At 46.5% G+C, this 23,560-nt stretch overlaps 1 protein-coding gene across 33 annotated transcripts in view; it reads left to right on the top strand.

The window, feature by feature from the left end:
* The window catches only part of LOC102147848 (putative neuroblastoma breakpoint family member 5), a 114,465-nt gene extending 93,445 nt beyond the window's left edge, over nt 1–21,020 (top strand). For 9 of the 33 annotated variants that reach the window (XR_011438630.1, XR_011438629.1, XR_011438636.1 and 6 more), the window contains 10 exons: nt 472–7,589; nt 7,690–7,899; nt 9,876–9,978; nt 10,789–11,003; nt 12,071–12,122; nt 13,343–13,407; nt 16,765–17,001; nt 17,306–17,480; nt 17,859–18,050; nt 19,838–21,020. Coding sequence is in view for 16 of the 33 variants with exons in the window: in XM_070266917.1 (XP_070123018.1) it covers nt 7,722–7,899; nt 9,876–9,978; nt 10,789–11,003; nt 12,071–12,122; nt 13,343–13,407; nt 16,765–17,001; nt 17,306–17,480; nt 19,838–19,859 (1,047 nt within the window). In the remaining 17 variants the exon portion in view is untranslated. The remainder of the gene's footprint in view (nt 1–471; nt 7,590–7,689; nt 7,900–9,875; nt 9,979–10,788; nt 11,004–12,070; nt 12,123–13,342; nt 13,408–16,764; nt 17,002–17,305; nt 17,481–17,858; nt 18,051–19,837) is intronic. The other 24 variants (XM_070266917.1, XM_070266909.1, XM_070266916.1 and 21 more) reach the window with 12 other exon arrangements.
* Nucleotides 21,021–23,560: the final 2,540 nt, after the last annotated feature.

Raw genomic sequence — 23,560 nt, 5'->3', positions numbered from 1 at the left:
AGTTCTAATGAAATAGTGAGGAAAGTGGTAAAATGTCGATACAGGAAGGCTCCAGACATAAGAAGCAACGGTGGGCTAGAGTTTGGGCTGAGAGGAAAGATGGCTTCCTGGGAGAGAGAGGAATTCCTTCCATGTCGGGCCTCAGCAGCCACAGAGTGGAAGGCACTGGCAGGAGAGCTGGCACCGGAGATGGCAGAGATCTTCATCATAGAGTCCTTGGTGGCCTCAGAGCATAGTTGCCCCTTTGGTTATCTGCAGCTACCAGATGACCAAATGGCAGGTGCACCTTGGTGACCAGAGACGTTTCTGGAATGCAGATTTCAGTCCCCTTGGGGAATTCCCAGAGCTATTTCAAAGGAATTTGAAGAGAGTTAGGGTTCTTAAGAAATTGGTAGGAGTACAGCCAGGAACATTCGTCTTTGTAATATTGTTATAAGTCTTCAGTCAAATCCGTTCTTCTTGGTTTTTCAGTGATCTTCTTACCACTTGTTGTGAGCCTATGATGCTGATAGAATTAATATTCCAGGTAAGCTTAACATTTTAACAGGGTATTCCTGTGGGATGTTTTGATCCGAAGAGGTGAATTTTTAATGGCAGAAATTTAGACGCTGCAAGGGTATGCCTCGGCAGAGGACCTCTAATTTCTCGCAACAGGTATTCCATCTCTGCTTGACATATATTTCCTTTTTCTGTTAAATTAATTTTTATTGCAGTAATACTGGTTTATAACATTATGTCAATTTTAGTGTACATCATTCTATTTCAACTTCTGTATCGACTCCATCAGATTCACCACCAGAAGTCTAGTTGTCATCAGTCACCCAGCATATGTGCCCCTTTACCCCTTTGCCCTCTCCCCTCCCCCCTTCGCCTCTGGGAAACAGCAATTTATTCTCTGTGTTGATATGTTTATTTGTTGTTGTTGTTGTTTTATCTTCCATGTATGAGTGAAATCCTATGGCATTTGACTTTCTCCGTCAGACTTATTTCGCTTAGCATAATACTCTCAAGTTCCCTCCACGTTGTCAAAAATGGCAAGATTCCCTCTTTTTATGGCTGAGTAGTACTCCATGGTATGTGTGTGTGTGTGTGTGTGTGTGTATCACATCGTCTTTATCCATTCATCTGTTGATGGTCACTTAGGTTGCTTGCAAGTCTCCGCTGTTATGAATAATGCTCCCATGAAAATAGGGGTGCATAAATCTTTTGGAATCAGTGAGTTTGTGTTCTTTGGATAAATACACAGAAGTGGACTACCTGGATTGTATGGTAGTTCTGTTTTTCGTTTTCTGAGAGATCTCCATGCTGTTTTCTCTAGTGGCTGCCCCAGTTTACATTCCCACCAGTAACATATGAGGGTTCCCTTTTCTCTACATCCTCTCCAACACTTATTTTCTTTTTCGTGATAGCCATTCTGACAAGCATGAGGTGATATCTCATTACGGTTTTGATTTGCGTTTCCCTAGGAATTAGTGCTGTAGAACGTCTTCTCAGGTGCCTATTGGCCACCTGAATACCTTGTTTGGAAAACTATCTGTTAAGATCCTCCGCACATGTTTTAATTGGGTTTTTCCTGTTTGTTTTGTTGTTGTTGAGTTGTATAAGTTCTTTCTATACTTTGCATATTAGCCCCTTATCTGATTTATGATTGGCAAATATCTTCTCCCAGTTGGTAATGGTCTTTTCATTGTGTTGATGGTATCCCTTGCCATGCTTAATATTCCGAAGAAATAAAAGGGGGACAGTTTTGTCTCGGTGTTTTTAGACACACTCATAAGAAAGAACGGTGAGAATTATGCTTCGATATTTTTTGGAAACAGGTCGCTATCAGCAGAAGGGCAGACAGCTATTGGGAGTGGTGGCTGAAAGGTGGTCCCCAACAGTGGTGGCCTTTGGAAGAGACCAGGCAGCCTTGGGTATCAGCACGGCCTAGGCAACTGGAAGGCAGGGGCTCCTCAGATTCCATGACACCCCCACCTTCCAATTGTGTTATTGCAACACCAGACCGTTAACTGGCGCAGTGAGTCCTCTCTCCATCACTCCTGTCTGACTCTGAGCTACAGGTGGTGCTTGGGGCTCTGAGCTCTGAGATCTTCAACCTTGTTGTGGCAGTTACAGACTCTCAAGTGTTGTGGGGTATGGATCAAGTTGTCCTCAACAGTAAGTTAAGAATTCCTGTTTGGTGTAGTCTCATTTGGTTACTTTTTCATTTGTTTCCCTAGCCTGAGGAGATATAATATTCAGCAAGGTACTGCTAAGACCAGTGCCAAAGAGTGTACTGCCTCTGCTTTCTTCTAGGAGTTTATGGGTCCAGGTCTTCCATTCAAGTCTTTAATGCATTTTGAATTCATTTCTCTGTGTGGTGTAAGATAAGGGTCTACGTTTGTTCTTTTGCATACGGCTGTGCAATTTCCCCGGGACCGTTTATCAAAGAGACTTTCCTTCCCTCCTTTGTATGGTCTCCGCTCTTTTGCTGAAAATTAGCTGCCCGTAGATGTGAAGGTTTATTTCTGTGCTCTCCATTCAGTTCCATTGATCTGTGTGTCTGTTTTCCTGCCACTATCATGACGTTTTGATTCATATAGCTTTGTAGTATATTTTGAAATCAGGGAATATGATCTCTCCGGCTTTGTTCTTTTGACTCAGGATGCTTTGGCTCCAGGTGAATCTTAAAATGATTGACTTGGGGGTAGGAAACACTGAACCGTATCACTTTTATGCAAAAGACAAAAGCAGGGCAGAGCAGAACAGCAAGGATATTTTCAGTCAAGTCTCTAAAGCAGGGGAGAAACTGTTGGAGCCCTCTAGAATGGAGAGGACCTGGCCCATCTGATTTCATTTTAATTTCATCCATTTTATAGCAGAGACATGAACCCTTGGGAAGATATCCTGAGGTAAGTGAGAGTCCACCTTGAAAATGGTGGGAGCCCTAATTTCAAATTCTGGCCTTCTTTGAATAGAAGTGAAAATTAGATTTTGCACATGGATGAGTCCAGTCTTCTCTGAGTCTGTCACCTTATGAAATAAATCCTATTACTCGTTAAACTTCAACAGTGGCATTTAAGTAAGAAAATCTTAGAAATATACTAGCCATCTAACAAAACACCGGAAAGTTAGCAAGTCCAACTCCATTCGAGTTCAGTACAGTTGGGTCCACTAGATCGCAGACTTTGAGATGTAAAGAAAAGAATGTCGGGTCCAACTGACACCAAAAGAGAGATCTCTTTAAAGCTTTACATGCATCTCAAACACCAAATCTTTCCACAGTGTGGTTGGAGGATGGTGTAGGGTAGAAAGAAGATGAGCTTCAAAAGCGGTTGATGCGGTCCTCTGTCCTTTACCTTGACATAAATGCTCAGTGGTACTTGGGCAGAGGCATCGCACCCTCAAATCAAAGTACTGGAGCAGCTAAACTGAAGAGACCAATGCTACCGGGGGTCTCCCAAGTCTCATCTTCACAAGACGCAGGTGGGAACAGATGACAAGAGTGTGAAGAGGGCGTTCAGGGTACAACTTTCCCTCCCTGCCTGTCCTCCTCTTCTCAACCTCAGCTTCTCTGTCTCTGAACCCCATTGCACATGTCCCCTGTGGGTGATCGACCATCCCTGAACCATGACCTTGAAATTCCACGTTCTGGTAGAGGAATATAACGGCAGGTCAGTAGCATGAGGACAGCTCGAAGGGATCTGTCCAGCAATAATCCATAAAACCTGCTCCGCATCCCTGTTCTGTTCCAAACATGAGTGAACTGAATGAAGACAAGAAATAACATCAGGTTGACAACTGTTTGCAAAAGAAATGGGCACTACATGTATTCAGGATACACTCACAAACTACTGTGATCATTTTCAGAGCTGAAAAAGAGCTCTTGTGGGGTTACAATTCATAATATGTGGATATCCGGAAGCAACAAGTAGGAAAGATAGTGTTTATGGACATTTAAAAAACAACCACAAAAGCGGCCCACACATAGAGAAGGATTTTAGGAGGTAGAGATGTCACACTGACTTAAGTTTGAAGATAAGCCAACATGCTGCCCTAGTGAGGGGCAAGAAGTCGACACAACACAGGGATGCAGCAAGAGGAGTATTGTGAGTCAGGACAGAGAATAATTTTTTAACGAACTATTCATTCACTTAGTGTTCCACTCTGCTTTTGTCCCTTTTAATGGATGTAGAAAAACCTGGAGAAAGCCCAGCGAATAGCAGCATGAGAGTCTAAAAGTTTGCCATCTTTCACGTATGGGAAAACCTTAAGATCGGTTTACATTTAGAGAGAAAGTGGGGTGACTTCGTGACGGTGCTTCAGAAGACAAACTTTGTTGGGACACTGGTTTCTCTTTCTGTTTTGAGATGCACACAGGAATGGGCACTGAGAACTATGCTTAGATATTTTCTGGAAAGAGACAGGTCGGTAGTGTCAGCACAAGAGTAGACAGCTGCTTTGGAGTGATGCCCATCAGCAGTGGCCTTCAGAAAAGGTCGGGCAGCCTGGGGTAGCAGCAGGGCCTAGGCAACTGGAAGGCAGGGGCTCCTAAGATTCCATGACACCTCCACCTTCCAATTCTGTTATTGCAACGCCAGACCGTTAACTGGCACACTGGGGCCTCTCTCCATCACTCCTGTCTGACTCTGAGTTACAGGCGGTGCCTGTGGCTCTGAGCTCTGGCATCTTGAACCTTGTTTGGCAGTTCCAGACCCTCAGCTGTTGTGGAGTGCTGATCAAGTCGTTCTCCACCGTGAGTTAAGAAGTCTTGTTTGACGTAGACCCATTTGTTTCTTCTTTCTTCTGTTTCCCTTGCCTGAGGAGACATGATAATCCAAAGGATACTGTGAAGACCAATGTCAAAGAGTGCACTGCCTATGTTTTCTTCTAATTTTCTGGTTTCAGATCTTACATTCCAGTCCTTAATGCATTTTGAGTTAATTTTCTGTGTCGTGTAAGATAGTGGTCTACTTTCATTCTTTTGCATGTGGCTGTCCAATTTCCCAGTAACATTTATTGAAGAGACGTTCCTTTCCCCACTGTACGTTCTTGGCTCTTTTGTCAAAGATTAGCTGTCCATAGATGTGAGGGTTTATGTCTGTGCTCTCCATTCAGTTCCATTGATCTTTGTGTCTGTTTTCTTTCCTGTATCATGATTTTTTTTTTTTGAGGAAGTTTAGTCCTCATCTAACATCTGCTACCAATCTTCACCTTTTTGCTGTGGAAGATTGGGCCTGAGCTGACATCCGTGCACATCTTCCTCTATTTTCTTTTCTGTAGGACCGGTGCCACAGCATGACTTGTTAAGCAGTGAGTAGGTCCACACCCTATATGCGAACTGGCGAACCCTGGGCCGCTGAAGTGGCACATGTGAGGCTCAAAGCACTCTACCTGCCAACGGGCTGGCCCCGTAATGTTTTGATTAATAGAGCTTGTAGTATATTTTGAAATCAGGGAGTACCATACCTCCAGCTTTGTTTCTTTTGTCTCAGGACTGCTTTGGATGCAGGTGCTTATTATAATGATTGACCTGGGGGTAGGAAACATGGAGCTGTATAACTTTTATGCAAAAGACAAAAGCAGGATAGAGCAGAACAACAAGGATACTTTCAATCAAGTCGCTAAAGCAGGGGAGGAACTGTTGGAGGCCTCTAGAATGGAAGGGGACCTGGCCCATCTGACTGCATTTTAACTTCATCCATTTTATAGCATAGACATGAGGCCTTAGGGACATACACCTCAGGCACCAGGCACTCCACCTTGACAACAGTGAGGGCCATAATTTCAAATTCTAGCGTGCTTTGAGTAGAAGTGAAATTTACTCTTTCTGCTCATCGATGAGACCAATCTTCTCTGAGTCTCTCACTTTACGAAGTAAATCCTGTCATTATTCATTCAAACTTCAACAGTGAGGTTTGAAGTCAGAAAATCGTATAAATATTCTAGCCACCTAACAAAACACCAGAAAGATGGCAGGTCCATTCCAGTTCAGGACAGTTGGGCCCACTAGACCACAGACTTTGAGACATAAAGAAAAGAATGTCACATCCAACTGACACCAAAAGAGAGATTTCTTTAAAGCTTTTCATGGCTCTGATACACCAATAGCATTCCACAGTGTCGTTGAAGGATGGCGTGGCGTGGGGAGGAGATGAGCTTCCAAAGCGGTTGATGCGGTCCTCTGTCCTTTACCTTGACATGAAAGCTCGGTGGTACATGGCGAGACCCATCGCGCCCTCAGCTCAGGCGAGGGCAGCAGCTAAACAGAAGAGACCAATGCCACAGGGGGTCTCCCAGGTCTCCTCTTCACAAGACCCAGGTGGGAAGAGATGACAAGAAAGTGAGCAGGGCATTCAGGGCACCACTTTCCCCTGCCTGCCTGTGCCTCTCTTGTCAACCTCAGCTTCTCTGTCACTGAACCCCATCACACACATACACTGTGGGTCATCCACCATCCCTGAACCATGACTTTGAAATTCCACATTCTGGTAGAGGAATATAACCGCAGGTCAGTAGCATGACGACAGCTCGAAGGGATCTGTCCAGCAACAATCCATCAACACTGCTCCGCATCCCTGATCTGTTCCAAACGTGAGTGAACTGAATGACGACAAGAAATAGCATCAGGGTGACAAGTGTTTGCAAAAGAAAGGGCCACTACGTGTATTCAGGATATACTCATAAACCACTGGATAAACTCATAATCATTTTCAGAGCTGGAAAAGAGCTCTTGTGGGACTAGAAGGCATAATATGTGGATATCCGGAAACAACAAGTAGGAAAGATAGTGTTTACAGACATTTAAAAAGTAACAACCACAAAAGCAGCCCACACATAAAGAAGGATTTTAGGAGGTAGAGATGTCACACTGACTTAAGTTTGAAGATAAGCCAACATGCTGCCCTAGTGAGGGGCAAGAAGTCGACACAACACAGGGATGCAGCAAGAGGAGTATTGTGAGTGAGGACAGAGAATAATTTTTTAACGAACTATTCATTCACTTAGTGTTCCACTCTGCTTTTGTCCCTTTTAATGGATGTAGAAAAACCTGGAGAAAGCCCAGCGAATAGCAGCATGAGAGTCTAAAAGTTTGCCATCTTTCACGTATGGGAAAACCTTAAGATCGGTGTACATTTAGAGAGAAAGTGGGGTGACTTCGTGACGGTGCTTCAGAAAACAAACCTTGTTGGGACACTGGTTTCTCTTTCTGTTTTGACATGCACACAGGAATGGGCACTGAGAACTATGCTTAGATATTTTCTGGAAAGAGACAGGTCGGTAGTGTCAGCACGAGAGCAGACAGCTGCTTTGGGGTGATGCCCATCAGCAGTGGCCTTCAGAAAAGGCCGGGCAGCCTGGGGTAGCAGCAGGGCCTAGGCAACTGGAAGGCAGGGGCTCCTAAGATTCCATGACACCTCCACCTTCCAATTCTGTTATTGCAACGCCAGACCGTTAACCGGCGCGCTGGGGCCTCTCTCCATCACTCCTGTCTGACTCTGAGCTGCAGGCGGTGCCTCTGGCTCTGAGCTCTGTCATCTTGAACCTTGTTTTGGCAGTTCCGGACCCTCAGCTGTTGTAGAGTGTTGATCTAGTTGTCCCCAACGGTAAGTTAAGGATTCCTGTGTAAACACCCCTCTGGCCTGATGAAACCTTTTTGTCTTTGCTTGTTTTTCACTCATTATATGTTTGGGTTTCTCTGCCCAGTCTCTGACTCTACCTCTTCTGCCAACATCACCATGGCCGTGTGTCCTCACGCTTTGTCCGATCCGAGGGCAGAGGTGACCCTCCAGGAGTCCAACCAGGAATTGCGTTCACAGCTGGCACAAAGCAAGCAGGACTTCCAAGCCCTCATGGAGGAATTCCTTGTATCCGAAGCTGCTGCCTACTCCCTGGCCACCGAGCTGCAGAAGCACAGTAAGTCTCCCAGGGCCGTGCTCCCCAGATGTGTGAGTGATCCCTGTCTGCCCTCTAAGACACTAAAATTTCTCCAGACTTTAGCCTCTGGTCCCTTTGTCAAAATAACTTTCATTCTGACCACAATCCAGGAAAGTCAGAGGTAGGTATTTTGCCCTCATTTTGCTGGGGATGGAGAGACTGATGCACAAAGAGTTTAGCAACTTTTTCAAATTTGCAGTGTGGTATAGGGCGGCTTTAGAATTCGAGTCCCAGACATCGATTGCTGTTGCAGCCACACAATTGCGTCTTCCTCTCAGGAAAGGGCTGCACTGTTTCTCTCAGCATCCTCTCTGTCCTTTACCACATCCTGCATCGCTCTTGGCCTAAATGTCTGGGACAAGTGAACTCCCTCAGGTCAAGCTTCTCTGAGGTCCCATGGGCAAAGCACTGTGCTACTTACAGTGGGAAAACAGATGATAGTAGCTGCTTTATAGGAGCTTAAAGATGAATATGCTCCTCACCGAAACTGTGCTATCCAGGAGTGACACCATCAAGACAGGGAATGCCCTGGTGAGAGGGAAGCCCTCTCTTCCAGGGCACGGGCTCTTCTTCCTGAGTCTGAGGAAGACGTTTGACACCCTGTGGTAAGGTTGGGGCTGTTTCTATGGAAACCAGAGACTCTGTCCCACCACCTGTGTCTCCCGCTCAGCTGGTGAACCCTCAGGGATGCAGGGCAACCAACAGGTCCAGGTGACCTTGAGAGTCTGGGCTATGAGACCTGTGGCCAAATTGAGGCCACAAAGTGAGGTAGGTGGGGGAGACCACTAGCCCCAGGAAAACTCAAGCCAGTGTGTGAGGCAGGCCCTTCCCTGCCCCAGTCAGCCTCAAAACTGGAAGCTCGATTGCCTGCTCAGTGAGACTGGGCTGTAGTGACGACAAGAACCGTGACAACCAGGGCATGTGCACAGCAGAGTGTTTAGAAGGATCTTGACAACTCGGAGCCTGAATTGGGGTCGTTTCCTACAATTGCTTTTCAATAAGCCATTGAGGGGGGAGTAACTAAAATGGCTGACACAGAGAAAATCCAAGCCTGCCATTTAAAAAGTGAAGAGATGAGCTTTCAGGAAAGGACAAACGAAGTTTTATTTACATCCTGCCTTAGAATCACAGCGTAACTGTAAAAACACATTTTGAAGCTGATGAAGAAGAAAGATATCACTTAAGACCTGGGTGTCAATGTAACACGGTGCAGTGGTGAAGAGCATGGACTCTGGGCCAGTCTTTCTGGGCTCCAATCCAAGCTGTGTGTCTTTCTGTGCCTCAGTTTCCTCCTCTGTTAATACGGTGCTGTCATGGTACCTACTTGTTTGAGCTGTTGCAATGCATCACATGGATGATTTCTGTAAGTCCCTGTCACAGGGCCAACACTATTTGTTAGTTCTTCCTTCTATTGCTTTGAATTTAACACAAACTTTCTTAGTATCTGTGCACGTTTCCTTCAGAAATTTATGGGCAAATGCATAATATTTTACAGGGTTGAATCCATATAAATGTCTTTATCTTGGATGTACTTGACCTTGAAATTCTGAGCTCAAGGGAACCAACAGTCAGTAGAGTCCACCGGGCCTTCCCAAGCACACAGGCAATCGCTACTGCACGCGCCTGCTTGGTGTTTCACTTAAGAGGCTGCGAGGCTTGGTAACGTGACTAAGGCCCACGACTCAGGGTCAGTCTCAGGGGATGGGAATTCTGCCTTTGTCAAATAGAAGTTAATGTATCTAGATACTTTCTGTGCCTTGGAGCTTCTCTTTCCTCAGCTCAAAAATGGGGAGTAGCCCAATGCTGTGTAGTAGTTTGGAGGCCGAGGAATAAGATGCGGAAATCCCAGTGTGGAGCCTGGTACTGGGCATGGACCCTGCTTCCTCCCTTGAAGGCAGTGACCACAGCAGCATGGCCAGCTTTCCTCTGAGGCAGGGCTCTCTGTCCTTTTTCAGAGTGTGGAGAGTGCAAAGACATCATTGAATCCGTGCTTGGGGACAAGCTGCCTTTTGAGGAGGGGAAGCTGGCAGAGAAGTCAACGCTAGCCGAGAAGCTCAGGTAAGGAGGGCTGTGTGGGGGTAGGCTGGTGGGTAGCTGTGGGAAGAGCTGAAGTGGGGCAGGGAGCAACTTTGGGCCAAGAGAAGGCAGAAATGTACGTGGCAGGCACTTGTGTTCAAATGTTTATACAGCAACTAGGGAAAAGTAATTGGAAAATTATGGTCTCCAGTTCTTCAGAGGCTCACTTACTCTTTTTTTTTCAAAACTATAAATTTTTGAACTGAACTGAAATTCACCAAACACGAATTTGCACAAATTGAGGTGAACGATTCGGTGGCATTTAGTACGTTGACAGTGTTGTGGCATCACCCGCTCATTTCCCTTTAATCACAATCACCGCCTGTCTCACGAGGGCTTGTTGTGTTTTCTTTCTAAAGAATTCTGTCTCCTTGACCCTGTCATTCTCGTGTTCTTTCCAGCTAACCCAGCTGTGCTCGTGCACATTTCTGTGTCTGGCTTTGTGTCCATTCACTGCAGAATGCACCATGTGTATTTCAACATAGAAGCGGGCATGGCTGAAGGGGTTAACTGAAGAGACACGTTTTTAAAACAGGTTTAGGAAGACACCTGGTTTTGTTGACAGCAGAAACAATGAGTAGGATGTCCAGGAATCTGACAGGAGCTCTCTCTGATACAGAGGAAACCTGTGCTTTACCTTCCTCTTTCTCTTTGCCACAGGCAAGTCGCCACACATCGGCCAGAATTCTCTGAGGACTCCTTGGGGGCAGTTCTCACAGAAATCTTGAAAATCTTTAGAATCTGTCACTCATCCCTTTGGACTCTCAAGTCTTCTCTTCTGTCCCACCTTAGGGAATCCAGTCTCCTAATTCAAGAGCAGGAGCAGCAACTGGCCTATCTGCGGCACAAGTTACAGGAAGGGCGAGAAGTGTGGGCCCTGCTGAGTCAGCACCTCAATGACCTGCTGACACACAACGGCTCTGACGACCACCAAGGGCAGGCCTTCCGCCAGCAACTGGCTGAGGGATATAGGCTGGCCAAGCACCTTGCCCACATACTCAGCCCAGGTAAGGTGGCCACAGGCCCTCACTGCACTGAAATTCTCCAAGGTGCCTGGCTCACAAGACCCTCCACACCTCCCCTCGTAATGTTTTGACAAGCTGTCCCAGTTTGCGTGTTGCACTTGGGACCGTGGTAGGACCAGGACTGGCTAGGTGGGCGCAGAGAGCAGATATGCCCAGGGTGGAGGTCATAGTGGTGCAAGTGTCGGCTTCCTTCCTGATGGACTGTGACCTTTAGGGCAGGAGGCCACACCTACCTACTGTCAGAGGACACAAAAGAGGACGTGACAGGAGGCAGCTTGTTTGAGTGAAAAGAGCCTTGGACTAAGGGTGGCCATTCCCAGGCTCCAGCCTGAGAGCTGACGGTACTAACACTGGGTGAGAGATTGATTTTTACTTCATCCGTATCAATCTCCTCAGCAGTAAAATGGATCCAATAATCTGTTCACGGTAGCTGTAGTCCTCAAACGTAGGAATGTCTATGAATGCACTTCCGAACAAAGCAAGCCCCTCGCTCTGTGGGGTTGGGCAAGGTACTGGATGTGGTAGAACTTGGTGGTAGAGAGTTTAGACTGGAGACCTTTCCGTAGAGAGAATTTCCCTCCACAACACACAGAAGCCAACTTGGAGGGCCCTTAAAGTCCCCAGATGAGGGGTGTTGGCTTGGGTTCTTTCTTGTCTCCTTAGAGAAAGGACGAGGTCTCTGTGAGAGCTGGGAAGGGATCTAGGGCCTGTGCCTTTGGCAGGATTTGTGGCAGAATGGAGCACGCAGTCGCAGAATTCAAGATGGAAGCTGGACAAGTACCCAGTGATATGAGGAACAAAAGACAGCTTAAACTTTTGCCCAATTTCAGGCAGAGTCTGCAATGATGGTGATCCAGCGGATCACAGACACACCGCCTGATGAATCAGAAATCCATGCTGGGGCAATGCTTTCAAGACAATGCGCTAGGACTTCAAGACCATACGGACTCCTGCATAGATATTTATGTCTCCATGGCTGTTGAGGTCACTGCGTTCATAGAGGTTAAAGTGGGAAAGAGCTAATTGGACATTTCTGAATTTATTTGCAGGGAATAACGAAGACAAGGAAGATGAAAAGACACAAGGCACACTCACTCACAGGTGACAATGAATAATCTGGTGCCGGTAATGGGTGGGGAAAATGTGGAGATGGTCTCAGAAAGAACAGTAAGTGAGGGGAACAAAGTCACAAGTGCCAGAGGCAGGAGAAGGAAACGTGGAGGTTGTAATGATTTAATTCACTCAACCAACAAGGAAAAGGCTCTGTTAACTTCAATGTCACTCGTCTCTATGGACCTGTAAGTCTGACACAAGAGAACGCAACACCCTTAGGAAATCATGCACATAGAGAAAAGGTCTATTCTCTCCTGCAACAAAAATCAGGGTGAGACACATATCTAACTGCTACACATTAATGATGGTCTCTCGAAGGAAGCAAACTAGCAGTGCAAAAACTAAAGGGATGATTAACCGCATTAAACAACAAAAATGCAGTGAGATGAGAAGAATGTACCTGTTCTGTAAACAGTCAGAGAAAGAAGCATAGAATGGAGACCACCATGGGGATTATACAATGAAACAAGAAGGGACTTCATTTGAAGGGGAAATGTGATGATCTCAGATATGCGAACATCAGGAAGTGCTCACTATCCCCGTTTCCCCATGCAGACAACCACCAAGTGTCCCATGTCGTGACCAACGTCCGCATCATGCCCCAATTGGTACTAAAATACATCCGAAAGCCCAGCTTTCTCTGCGTTTACCCTCATGCCAGAGTCGGTTTACCCTTGGCTGCTTGGTTTATGTCCTGCCCACTTTATGCAATACTATTCATGCCACCCTTCTTCTTTTCTGAGTTTACGTTTTTCATGTCTCTCGTCTCCTGGTATACTCAATCCTCTTTCTCATCACATTTTTTCCCTCTTTCTCATAATCTTTTCTTTTCCTCCATCCTCTAAGCTATCTCTGCTGGGTCCTTGTTCCACTTGTCTTTCCCTCTTTCTCTTTTTCTCTCTAATGGTCTCCCTCTCTCTCCTGTTCACTTTCCAACCACACTCTCTTCCTAGACAGGGCAAGTTTCCTTTTTCTCTCTTCATGGGTGCCTTAATTCTGTTTTAGGTGATCCCACTCTCATCCTTCCCATCCAAACCGTCCCTTGGTTTTTGTCTTTCCTAATGCCTTTTTTTTATCTTCACTCATCTGTACCCCAACACCCTCAGCAGCAATCTGCTTTATATGAAAGATAATGGATTCCCCAAGGACGCCGTGAATAAATATTTTGTTTTTTGTTCCATTGAACATGACCTGTCCTCCTCCTACAGACCTTACAGTGATTCTTCATTGTCATTTGACAGACACGAAATCTTCCAAACCCTGGATGCAGATGGTGAGTACTCCCACTGTAAATGGCACAAATTCCTTGCGGTTTTCTGGTAATGTCTATGTTCTTTGAATCCAGCACCCTGCATTGGCTGAGAGGTGCATCCCTGCCAATGGGTTCTGTAGACTCCTTCTAGTTTGAGTTGTGCTCCTGAAGTTAATTTTAAGAAGCATCCTGTGGTCGGATAATTTTCTTCTTCTAGTCTCAACTCCTGTCACCTGGCATTTCTCACAACTGCAGACTGTTCCTATCAAGTCAGGTTCAAGAGGGGAAATAGAGGGATAATGGAAAAGTCTCAGCCATCATTTTGTTACCTGGAGGAATTTGTGAAAAACATCTCTTTTCCATCCTAAGAATTCTCATACTCATGGAATGATGTTGCTACTTGTATTTCCTGAGTAGTTTTGTACAAACTCTCTGGCTTTCCACACAGGTTTGCAGTCTGCTCAATATTTGCAACATGTATTACATGGTTCCCAAGCTCAAAGTTTTTCCCCTGGGGTGCCAGCCCGCTTCTGAAGCATTTGGATACGAGATCCTGAACACCAAATCCTGCCTGTTTCTGTGTTTTCAATGAAGCCAAAGCTCTCATTCTGATTTTTCATCCTCCACCAATGGCCATGGGTTTCATCCTTTGTGCAACACCATTGATTTCTTCCGTGTGGAGGTTGTAGTTTCAATAACGTGTCTAGTCTTGGCGGTATCATCTCATGTAAACTATCAACAGCCTGTGTACCTGATGGGGGTATTGGCCTAATTTATGAGCAAAGCACACAAGCTTCCCTATCCATTATCTCCAGAAAAGTCCTCCCTGGTGAGCAAGATCCCACTGGGGCCGCCATTTCCTCAAGCAGGGAGATTCAAACACAGTTTTCATCTCCTCTCCCGGAGGCGATATTCCGGACTTCTCTTCTGGGCGAGGTGGTTGGATTGTTAGGAGCCTTTACTCATGAAATCATCTTGTAGGAAGAGCCAGAAACTCTGTGGTGTTCCTGACTCTCTCGGACTATTTTATAGTGAAATCGACCATGAACAACTTGTCCTTCAACCTTTTCGGGTCAGTAAGGGCCTTTTCACACTGGACCATCCTCTTTCCTGTTTCCCCTTCTTCCCGAGGTGCAGAGAATCGAAGGCTTTCTGAGGATCACAATTCATGACTGAAAATGTCACACAGGTCTTTTGTGTCTGTTGTGTGCCACGCCCCTCAGCAAGTGAGCTCCGTGGACACTATAACCCATTCGGTCCTCACAGGGCCACTCTCAATAGGTGAGGTATCTCATGTTGGAGCCGAGGGCACTGAGGCTCAGCAAGGTCACTTTGCTAGCCCCAGACCCCCGGTCAGTGCAGAGTGGGACTGTGGCCCCCGTTTGGCCTGACTCCCCAGCTCAGGCTCTGTCTCCTGCTCTCAGCAGTCGGAACATCAGGGACTAAGCGGGGATGGTGCTCACCCTCTTCCTTGTGCTTTGTTCCAAACTATGTCAAACAATTTTAAACCTAAACAGAAAAGTTGGGAGACTCATCCAAAGAACTCCTGTTTCCACTCATGCCGATCTGCCAGCTCCTACCCTCTCCGAGCACTCCGTCCTGTGAGCAGAGCCAGCGGCTCACCCAGGCCCTCCCAGGGGAGCTGCAGCTCCATGAGGAGCTCTCTCCCTGGAAAATCAGCCGGGGCTGAGAGATCTGTCTCACCAGCCCCTGCCCTCGGGGCTTTTCTGCTCTCACTTAGAGTTGTCCTGCCGCCGTTGTAAAGCTGCACAGCTCTGTCTCGGTTACCCTGACAGCCAGGTCTTGGTCCCCATGAGGAGGATGAGAAATGCTCAGACACACGTCAGAAGTGAGATGTGTGTGATGGGGCACGGCCTTGCCAGGCCATCGTTCAAAATGCAGCAGGAAAGGACAAATTGCCCCATGCAGATGGGCTGAGATAAGTGAAGAGATCACCTAAATTCTACACGGACCCGTCCTGTGTTGGGGTTCGCTGATGACAACGTGTAAACACTGTGTATGGCAGCAGAGGGGCTACAGGCAGTACAGGGTACAGCCCGAGAGAAGTCCTTGTGGAAAAAGACCTGGGAGCCAGAAGAGGCATGTGGTGCAGGGCTGGGGTGGGGGCTGGAGGGCAGGCTGATTCCAGAGGATTTATCTAAGGGAGGTGTGGGAAGCGATGCTGTAGAAGAAAGAGGGGCCAGAAGACAGAAGGAGGGAGTGCAAAGGAGGTGCAGAGTTGAGAGTGTGTAGCAGAGAGGGGAGAGGAAGTTCCCCCAGCAGAGCAGGCACAGGATGGGGCAGGATCTGGGGTAAGAAGGCGGGTGAGACATTTGCTGGTGAGAGAGGATGGAACCAGGGAACGCACCTTGAGGGAGGCTGGATGGAGCACGGACAGGAGTCAGGAGAGTCTGTGATCTGGAAGACGAAATGGCAACAGACACACAGAGACATTTCTATGGAACAGTGAACCCTTGGTGAGAATGAGGATGGCTAGAGGGCAGGAGAGAGGGGAGCCCACGCAGTGCATAGCAGGCCCTGCGGGCCAGGAGCCCGCCTGAGTCTGACCTGGACTGGCCTGAGGCTATTTGAAGTCTTTGTTAGCCCCCTTTCTGAGAGTATGTGTTCATTTCACAGTCAAAATATACACGTTTATTAGGGAGAACTGCCCAGCCCCCACCGAGGGGTGTGGGACACAGGATTGAGCGCTCTCTTACCTCCCTGTGAAGAACCACAAAGTCTGACTCTGTAGCTCTTCTCTGTCCCTAAGTTTCCAATCAGGGACTCAGACCTCTACTACATGTCCTGTAGCTGCCGGTGCCCTGCGTGGCTATAGATATTTACATGTGTGGGTGGGTGGAGGGCAGTCAAAAATTACAGACAAAGCTGCTCAAAAGGCCGCAGAACTGTACAAAACTTCGGATAACTCGGTCCCTGTTCTACGGTTTCCCAACTGTGTCTTCTACCGGCCCTGAAGACTTGTGGCCGTACTTCTCTCCCTGTTCTTTTCTACTGTGGGTACACATCAACATCGCTTTCTCCCCCATGTCCTAAGGCCTCTCTAGAACCTTCTCTCTAAGCTATAGGACTAAGTTAATGAGAACAGATTCACAGGCATGACTTCATCCTTCCATCCAAAGTCCTCTGGACTCAGTGGGTTTCTCACTTCTGGGACACTGCATCCTGTCACCTGCCATCTCAGCATCCCCAGGGACACACGTGAAGCTGACAGCTCCTTCATGTACATGAGGTCTGCCTTTTTTCTGTGGGTCGCTGGGTGGTCTCACTGACAGGCGTGGACATTAGAAATGGGTGGGCTCCCAGGGCTGAGGAAAGGAAACCTGGGATTGGTCCCACTGAGCCCTCTTCTCCTTTCAGCTCCCACCCTGGAGGCCGGTCACCGAGGGCCTTTGAGGACAAACTGGAGTTTCCAAAGGCCAGAGCTGCAAGCTTCACAGACACAGCTGCAGCCAGGCACCCAGGTGACCAGTTATCTGCTGCTGCAGCTGGACCAGTTGGACTGTGGTGACGGCAAAGCCAGGCTTGGCCTTTGCTCCACCACCTGGAGCTTTAGAGCCCACGGTCCCTTCAGAAATCAGTGGCCGCTCTTCCAAGGTGAGAGAGAAAAGTGGAATATGAAGCTCTGGTCCATTGTTAGTCGTCAGAGGGTGGGAGCGGGGAGGTGATGGGCCTCTCCCACACCTCCTGGCAATCTCATCACTACTGGGTAGTGTGAGTAAGATCAAAGAAAGAGAAAATATGAAAGTGTCGCCATGGGCCTCACCTCACCCATGGACTTTCAGTGGCCTTTCTTGTTCTGGCCACTCTGCTTATTTGATGTCCCTCCTGGGTGGAGGATTAAGTCCCAGTACGATCACGAATAACAATGGATCCTGTTGGCTGTGGTTTTATTTTTCAGGACTGGGTTTCGATGCTTCCCTCAGAGGAAAGAAACCTCCCAAGCTGGAGGGTGATGCTCTTGAGGGCTCAGCTGCCTTAAGTGCCCAGAAACAGAAGATTATCAAAAGAAAACTGCTCTTCAACAAGTGGAGGATAACATGCAATTTCCCCAGCCTTCAGCTGAGGGTACTGAGGTAATCACATCGGTGGCTCTTAGATGCACTTATGCCTCATGGCTCTCTAGCTAAGATTCTAGCTCAATCTCCCGCTGTGTCTTCTCTTCCTCATTTGTTCACTCCAACAGCTGATGCGACCTCTGTCTGGCCTTCCCTCTGTTTTCCATGGGGGCTGCCACCCTGCCAGGCCCTTCCAGCTCCATCTCGTTTGCTCTCTGAACTCTGCTGTGTTCCTGCCGCTGCTGTCCTGATATTCCCTCCCTGCTTTCATCTTAGCCACGGGGAAGCCTGAGCCCATGGTCCTCCTCATCACAAGAGCATCATTGATGCCGCTGAACACAAGGCACTTTGCCGGAAATCACACACTTTCTTCATTTCTTTGCCTTCCCTTCCCAGCTTCCCCAACTCCACTGCCTCTTTCTTCTCAATGAATCACTCACACATGGATCTTGCTCCTGAGTCGCTTTGGGAATCTGACCTAGGACAACCCTTAACCGTGGACTTCTCCATGTGAAGAAGAAGAAGAAGTGTTAAAACTGAGGACAAAGAGCCCAGATGACAAAAACCAAATGAGAACCTGGGTCACAGGTGGGAGTGCTGGACTGGCCTGGAGCCAGCTTTCTCCTTGGCCCACATGTGCAGGCCTGTGCTAATGTGCATGGGGCTTCCAGGGACTCAGCATCCTCACCTCAGGGCCTCATTGGAGCTGGCATTAACACTGCCCTGTAATAAGCACCTGGTGAAAATTTAATGAAGATCAGTGCCTTGACCTCCCAGCTGGCGATTCTCATTTAAATTGTCAGGAGTGGGGTTTGGGCTTCAGTAGATTTCAAAAGCTCCCCAGGGATTCTAACATGCAGCTAGATGTGACAAGGACCATTCCTCTACGATGATCTCAGGTTCAGAATAGAAATGCCCAGAATGTGTGGCTGCTTCATTAAAAAGCCTGAATATCCATCAGCCATTGAGGGGATTTGTATGCCTCTCTTAACAGAACTCTTTGTACAACGTGGAAAAAAGTGAGAAGATAAAAGAGGTAGATGAATGGATTAGACTTCTGACCTCCCTTCTTTGAGGAGAGTTTCTCCAACTTTTCTGAAGACAAGATAAAACAGGAAACGAGCATTTCATTGAAACCCAGTGCACAGAAAACAATACCTCCCTTATTACACACAATAAAATTTAGTATTTTCTTTAATATTTTTCATATAAAACTAGAAGTTCCTATTCCATCCAATTGATTTCAAGTCCCATGCGTTCAGCACTACGGTTTGAGAATTTTAGTATTGATCAATTTTTGTCGTTAAGTAAAAGCCCCAAAGAGAATCTTTATGCTCATTCCCTTAAAGAGAACGTAATAGTAAGTAACAGCTGAAAGTCAGGAAAAGATTGCATGTTTATGCTTCTTATGCCATTGTCTCCACTGGCATAAAAGACTAAAGGAGAATCTTGCCCTATGCAGTGCTTTGTGGGGAATAAAGGGGTGGGGTGGGAGAGAACATAGTCAAACCAGGTGCCTCATGCTTCCCCTTCGGAGTTTTTGGTCTAGATGTTGAGAATATTCCTAGAAATGCCCTAAGGTGCATCCTGTGTGGAATCAACGCTAAAGAATGAAGGAAAATGCATGGGGCCATGGTTACCGTCCCTGCTCTCTTTTTGTTAATTCCATTTTGAGTTTCTCCTTTTTTGGTTCTTTCCTCAGTCTCTTTGGAGAAGAATTTCTCTGTAAACCCTTTTTTCCCGTTGAGCCAAAGTGATGCAACAGTGTCTGTGGTCTGTGGACACCTCCAGATCGGAGCCCTTCCTCTCACCTTCCACAAGTTATGGAAAGGGCCTGAGGCCTGGGTTCCAGTTCAAGCGTTGTGCCCCTCCTCCTCAGAGCACTGGGACGTGGAGTTAAAGAGGGTGTGCTTCTCTGCCCAGGGTCCTCTCCTTCCGACAGCAGTCTGTTTCTGAATGTGGGGGGTGGATGCTAAGCACATCCCTCCCTGGGAGGGGTGGGAAAGCCATCACTTTGCTCCAGACTGAGGGGCTTCAGGAGTGAAGTGGCTGCTGAGGAAAGGCTGGTAGGGCTCTGGCTAAGGCTCTGCAGCCGCTCTGAGCTGGGATGTCACCAGGCTCCTGGTGGGGTGAGGACAGGGTGTCCCTCGATGCTGCACCACAGCCTGGATGGAAGTGCAGGGAGGTGTTTCTTCTACCTTGTGGCTCTCACTTTCCCCTTCAGCGGCCTGTGCTCCTCCTTCAGCTCCTCCCCTCAACAGGAGCTCAGCTTCCTGCTGGCCTCTGTCACCACATAGCCATCCCTCCAGGCTCAGCTGTCATTGGGACCTGCAAAGACTCACATTTCATTTTTATTTTCTCTTTCTGTCTCTCAGATACCAAGATCTCTGGAACTAAGGAAAGATATTACTGATTTGAAAGAATCCGCATCACAAAAAGTACCATTTTCACTTGATGAAAAAAATCTGAAACAGCAAATCAATTTAAAACCCAAACAGAACAGTGAAGGGATCCTATGCTGAAGATCAACATCACAACCACAAAGCACTCTCCAAGGTTTTTACTGCAAAGCCTGCTTTGATGGGAAAAATGCCAGCCCTTCGGCCTCCAACTGCGCTAAGTCACTGAGGAGACCACCGCCTAGACCCACACACGGTTATGAGAGACCTTAACCCTTGCTGCTCTCAGTTCCCGTCCTGCACATCAGCAGAATCAGGAGCAACTGGCAAAAGACAACATGACAGACCCGGCGTTCTGTGCCACCCGCTGGGCTGTGCGAGGAACAGACAGCACTAACTATGCAGTGCTATGGTGACAACGTTTAGCCTGAATTCAGTCATGAGGTAGTCCTGAGACAAGTGCAGAATCTAGACCACTGCACAAGACAACTGGCCTCACCTCTACAAACAAGGCAACGTCACCACAAGTAAGATAACAAAAAGGAGAAGAGACTTTTGGGGTTCTAAACGACTAAAAAGATTTCTTTAGTCCTTTGGATCCAAAAACCTCTCCTCACCATTTGTTGTTTTTGGTGGCAGTGACATTGCCTTGTTTGTAGAGGTCAGGACAGTTGTCTGGTTCAATGGTCTACATTGTGTACTGGTCTGACCACTTCCTCATGACTAACTCAGGCCGACCCTCTTGCCAAGACCCCTACGTAGTTAGTGCTGGGTGCTTCCTAGTGGAGCCCACCTGGAGACCAAGAATGTCCGGTGTGTCCACCACTGTGACTGCCGTACTAGCATGGGTCACGTTGTTACGGAGGGGCCTACGAGATCTGTTCATTGTAAGGGCACATTTTTTCCTTTCTATAATGAGTAAGTAATTTGGTGAGTGGTACTTTGAGAGTGTGTGAACATCCTCTTTTCTAAAGATCTTTCTCTAAATATTTTGCCATCCTTAATGATCCCTGATGTATGTCGATTAGCATATTTGCATTTATACATTGGAAATTTTCTAATCCGTTCATACCTATAGCCTTGTATTTGTTGGCATTGTGCCATGAAAAAGAACATTCCTTCCCCTTGTATGCTATTAAAAGTTTTGTTTTGACTGTCACTGTGGACTCATGAATTTTTTAAATTCAGTGTTATAATCAGCATCATCGTGACTGACTGGGTGGATATAAACTTAAATTAAGATAAACATTCTTCTCTCTCTTCTTCATAGTTACGTCCTACAGTCTCCCATACGTTTTAGGCTGTATTACCCACCTGTAGTAGATGGTATTTACTATTTTCTGTTTCCATGTTTCTGTGTGTGTGTTTCATTTGATATTTAAGAAGTGCGTAGCTAGTGCTGTATATTTCACTAAGTGTTTTTGATATCTTAGTCCCTTACTAACTTGTCAAACTTCTAATAATTGCTTTACGAGTTTGAAATGGCATCTTTCAACTGCAAACTTTTACCACTGTTACCATCCAGGACATTTGTTCTGTTTTTCTCTTTTCTTCCATCCTTCCTGGCCACTTCTCATAGAATTATTTCAACCCAGTTAAAGGAATACCATTGACACACTGTTTTTCTCCCCTTGGCCCCTTCCAGATTTCTGCTTTAGATCTACAGTTAAATACATTCAATGATGACCAGCTGTTCAAAAGTCCCAATTTCCTCAGTCCTCTCTTGTTGGGTGGAGTTCATCCTGAAAAAACTCCTCAAGATGGAAGCAGGACTCCCTGAGCGTTGTGTGTGCCACACTCTTTTCTGCTGCCTTGACACAGGGACAGCTGGGTGACTATGAAGTACTTGCCCACGATGACTGTCACTGAGTTTTTATAGGGTATTGTCCCGCATTGTTGTTCTGTTGAGGTGTAGACGTAGATTGATTTTTTCTCTATTGTATGTGAATTGGCTTCTTTGAGGAGCAGAGAGGGGTCTGGAGCTTCGCAGGAAGTTGTTTCCTTTACTTTAAATCTGTCGGTTCCAGGAGGCGAGGTCTTAGTGTTGACCACCCCAGTTCTGTTTCTCCCCGGGATCTAGACTTTCTCTCTGATCCTTTTGCAGCATCTTTTCTTCATTTCTCTTCTGTTTGATGCTTCCATTTCTTTATTCTGTGTCCCTTATAGTATTTTTAGACAAATATGTTGCCCTTATGAACCTTGTCATTTAGCCTATTTTTCAGAGAATTTTCTTTTCCTCCCATTTTCCCCTAATTTCTGCCAAGTCTAATTTCTCATTTTCTGTTTCTTGTCCACTTCTCTTTTGAGTTGTGTATTTCTTATGTGGTTTTGTTTTGTTCGTGTGTACAAATGCTTTGTTGGGCATGTTTAACTCAGATTCATTGTATGTCATTTTAGAGTTTTCCTATGTGTGATTGATCTGGAGAGAAATCCTTTCATGAGCTGAAATTTTTGACTATTTCTGTTCTTCTCTTCTGTCACCTTGGAACACATGTCTGCTGTGTGATTTGCATGTCAACATGCCTAAGTTTTCCTGAACGAGAAACCAATGTTCTATGTAGGAAGGTTGGGTGCTTTGAGTGGCTAAGTTGATTTCTCAGGTCTGGGTCTCTCTCTTTGGGGCGATTCTAACGGACATAAGGTCTGGGGGGATAGGCGTGGCGTGTTCTGATTCTGAGGTCCTATTTTCTTCCAGGAGGACCTTTAATTCATACCAGTTGCTTCAAATAGATTCGCAAACACTGCCAATTCGAATTGAGAACCACAGGGCTTTTACTGAACGTTTGTTTTTCATCTAAATCTCCTCCTCTAACACCAAGCATTGTGCGTTAAGGACACAGGGAGCAGTAGAATTAGAATATCCCACAACGTTTGCTTTTCCCACATTATACAGACACACGAATAAAGATGATAGCAGCAACACAATTGAGAAAAGTAGCTTTTGGTTTTTTTACTGTCCTGGGGTATAGATAAATTATTGTTTTAAAGTCTCGTGGAATAGTTCTAATCCATTTGGTTGTTCTATAACATCCAATTAGGTTCATTTGTTACATTGTGTTTTCCATGTCTAAAGGCCAAATGTTAAAACTTTAATTCGGTTTTATATGGTTTGCAACTCATATCTAACCAAACAAAGTATATTCCAAATACTCTAGCCTTGACACTCAGATCTGCAAACTCCTCCACGGCCCGGGTGGAGGTGAATCAGGGACTCCTGGTCTCCACAGAGGCTGGAGTCTGTAGCCAGGATTCCTCTCTCTGGCTGAGTTTGGGAGGAAAGGATGAGATTTCCCAGAGTCAGTTTCAAAGCTCAGCCTAACAGCAGTCCTAGTGTCCAATGGAGACTCAGGAGCTAGAAATTCAGCGTAAGATCTGAACAAGTTAGACTAGAATATGTTAAAATTCTGAATAAAATAGACTATTTGAATAAACTACAGTACTTCCAATTCAGGTCTCGACCTGTCCACCCCAAAACTAAGACACAGTCAGTAATGACCCAGTTAGCGCCATCACAGGTTCTTGTACCTACAATGTCCTCACGAACGGACCATCAGTCCTGTGAACACTCCTCGTGGTCCAGGATGTAGTGGACGCAGCTTCTGCCTTTTACCCCGAAGCCCCGGGGTAACCCTGACGAGGGGGTGGCACTGGCTCGGTCGCTGGGTCCCTTGATGGCGATGCAGAGGCCTCCGATGCTGA

This window comes from Equus caballus, chromosome 5 (genome assembly GCF_041296265.1).
Source record: "Equus caballus isolate H_3958 breed thoroughbred chromosome 5, TB-T2T, whole genome shotgun sequence".
Taxonomy (NCBI): domain Eukaryota; kingdom Metazoa; phylum Chordata; class Mammalia; order Perissodactyla; family Equidae; genus Equus; species Equus caballus.
The sequence above is the reverse complement of the archived record's forward strand: the minus strand, read 5'-3'. Positions and strand labels throughout refer to the sequence as shown.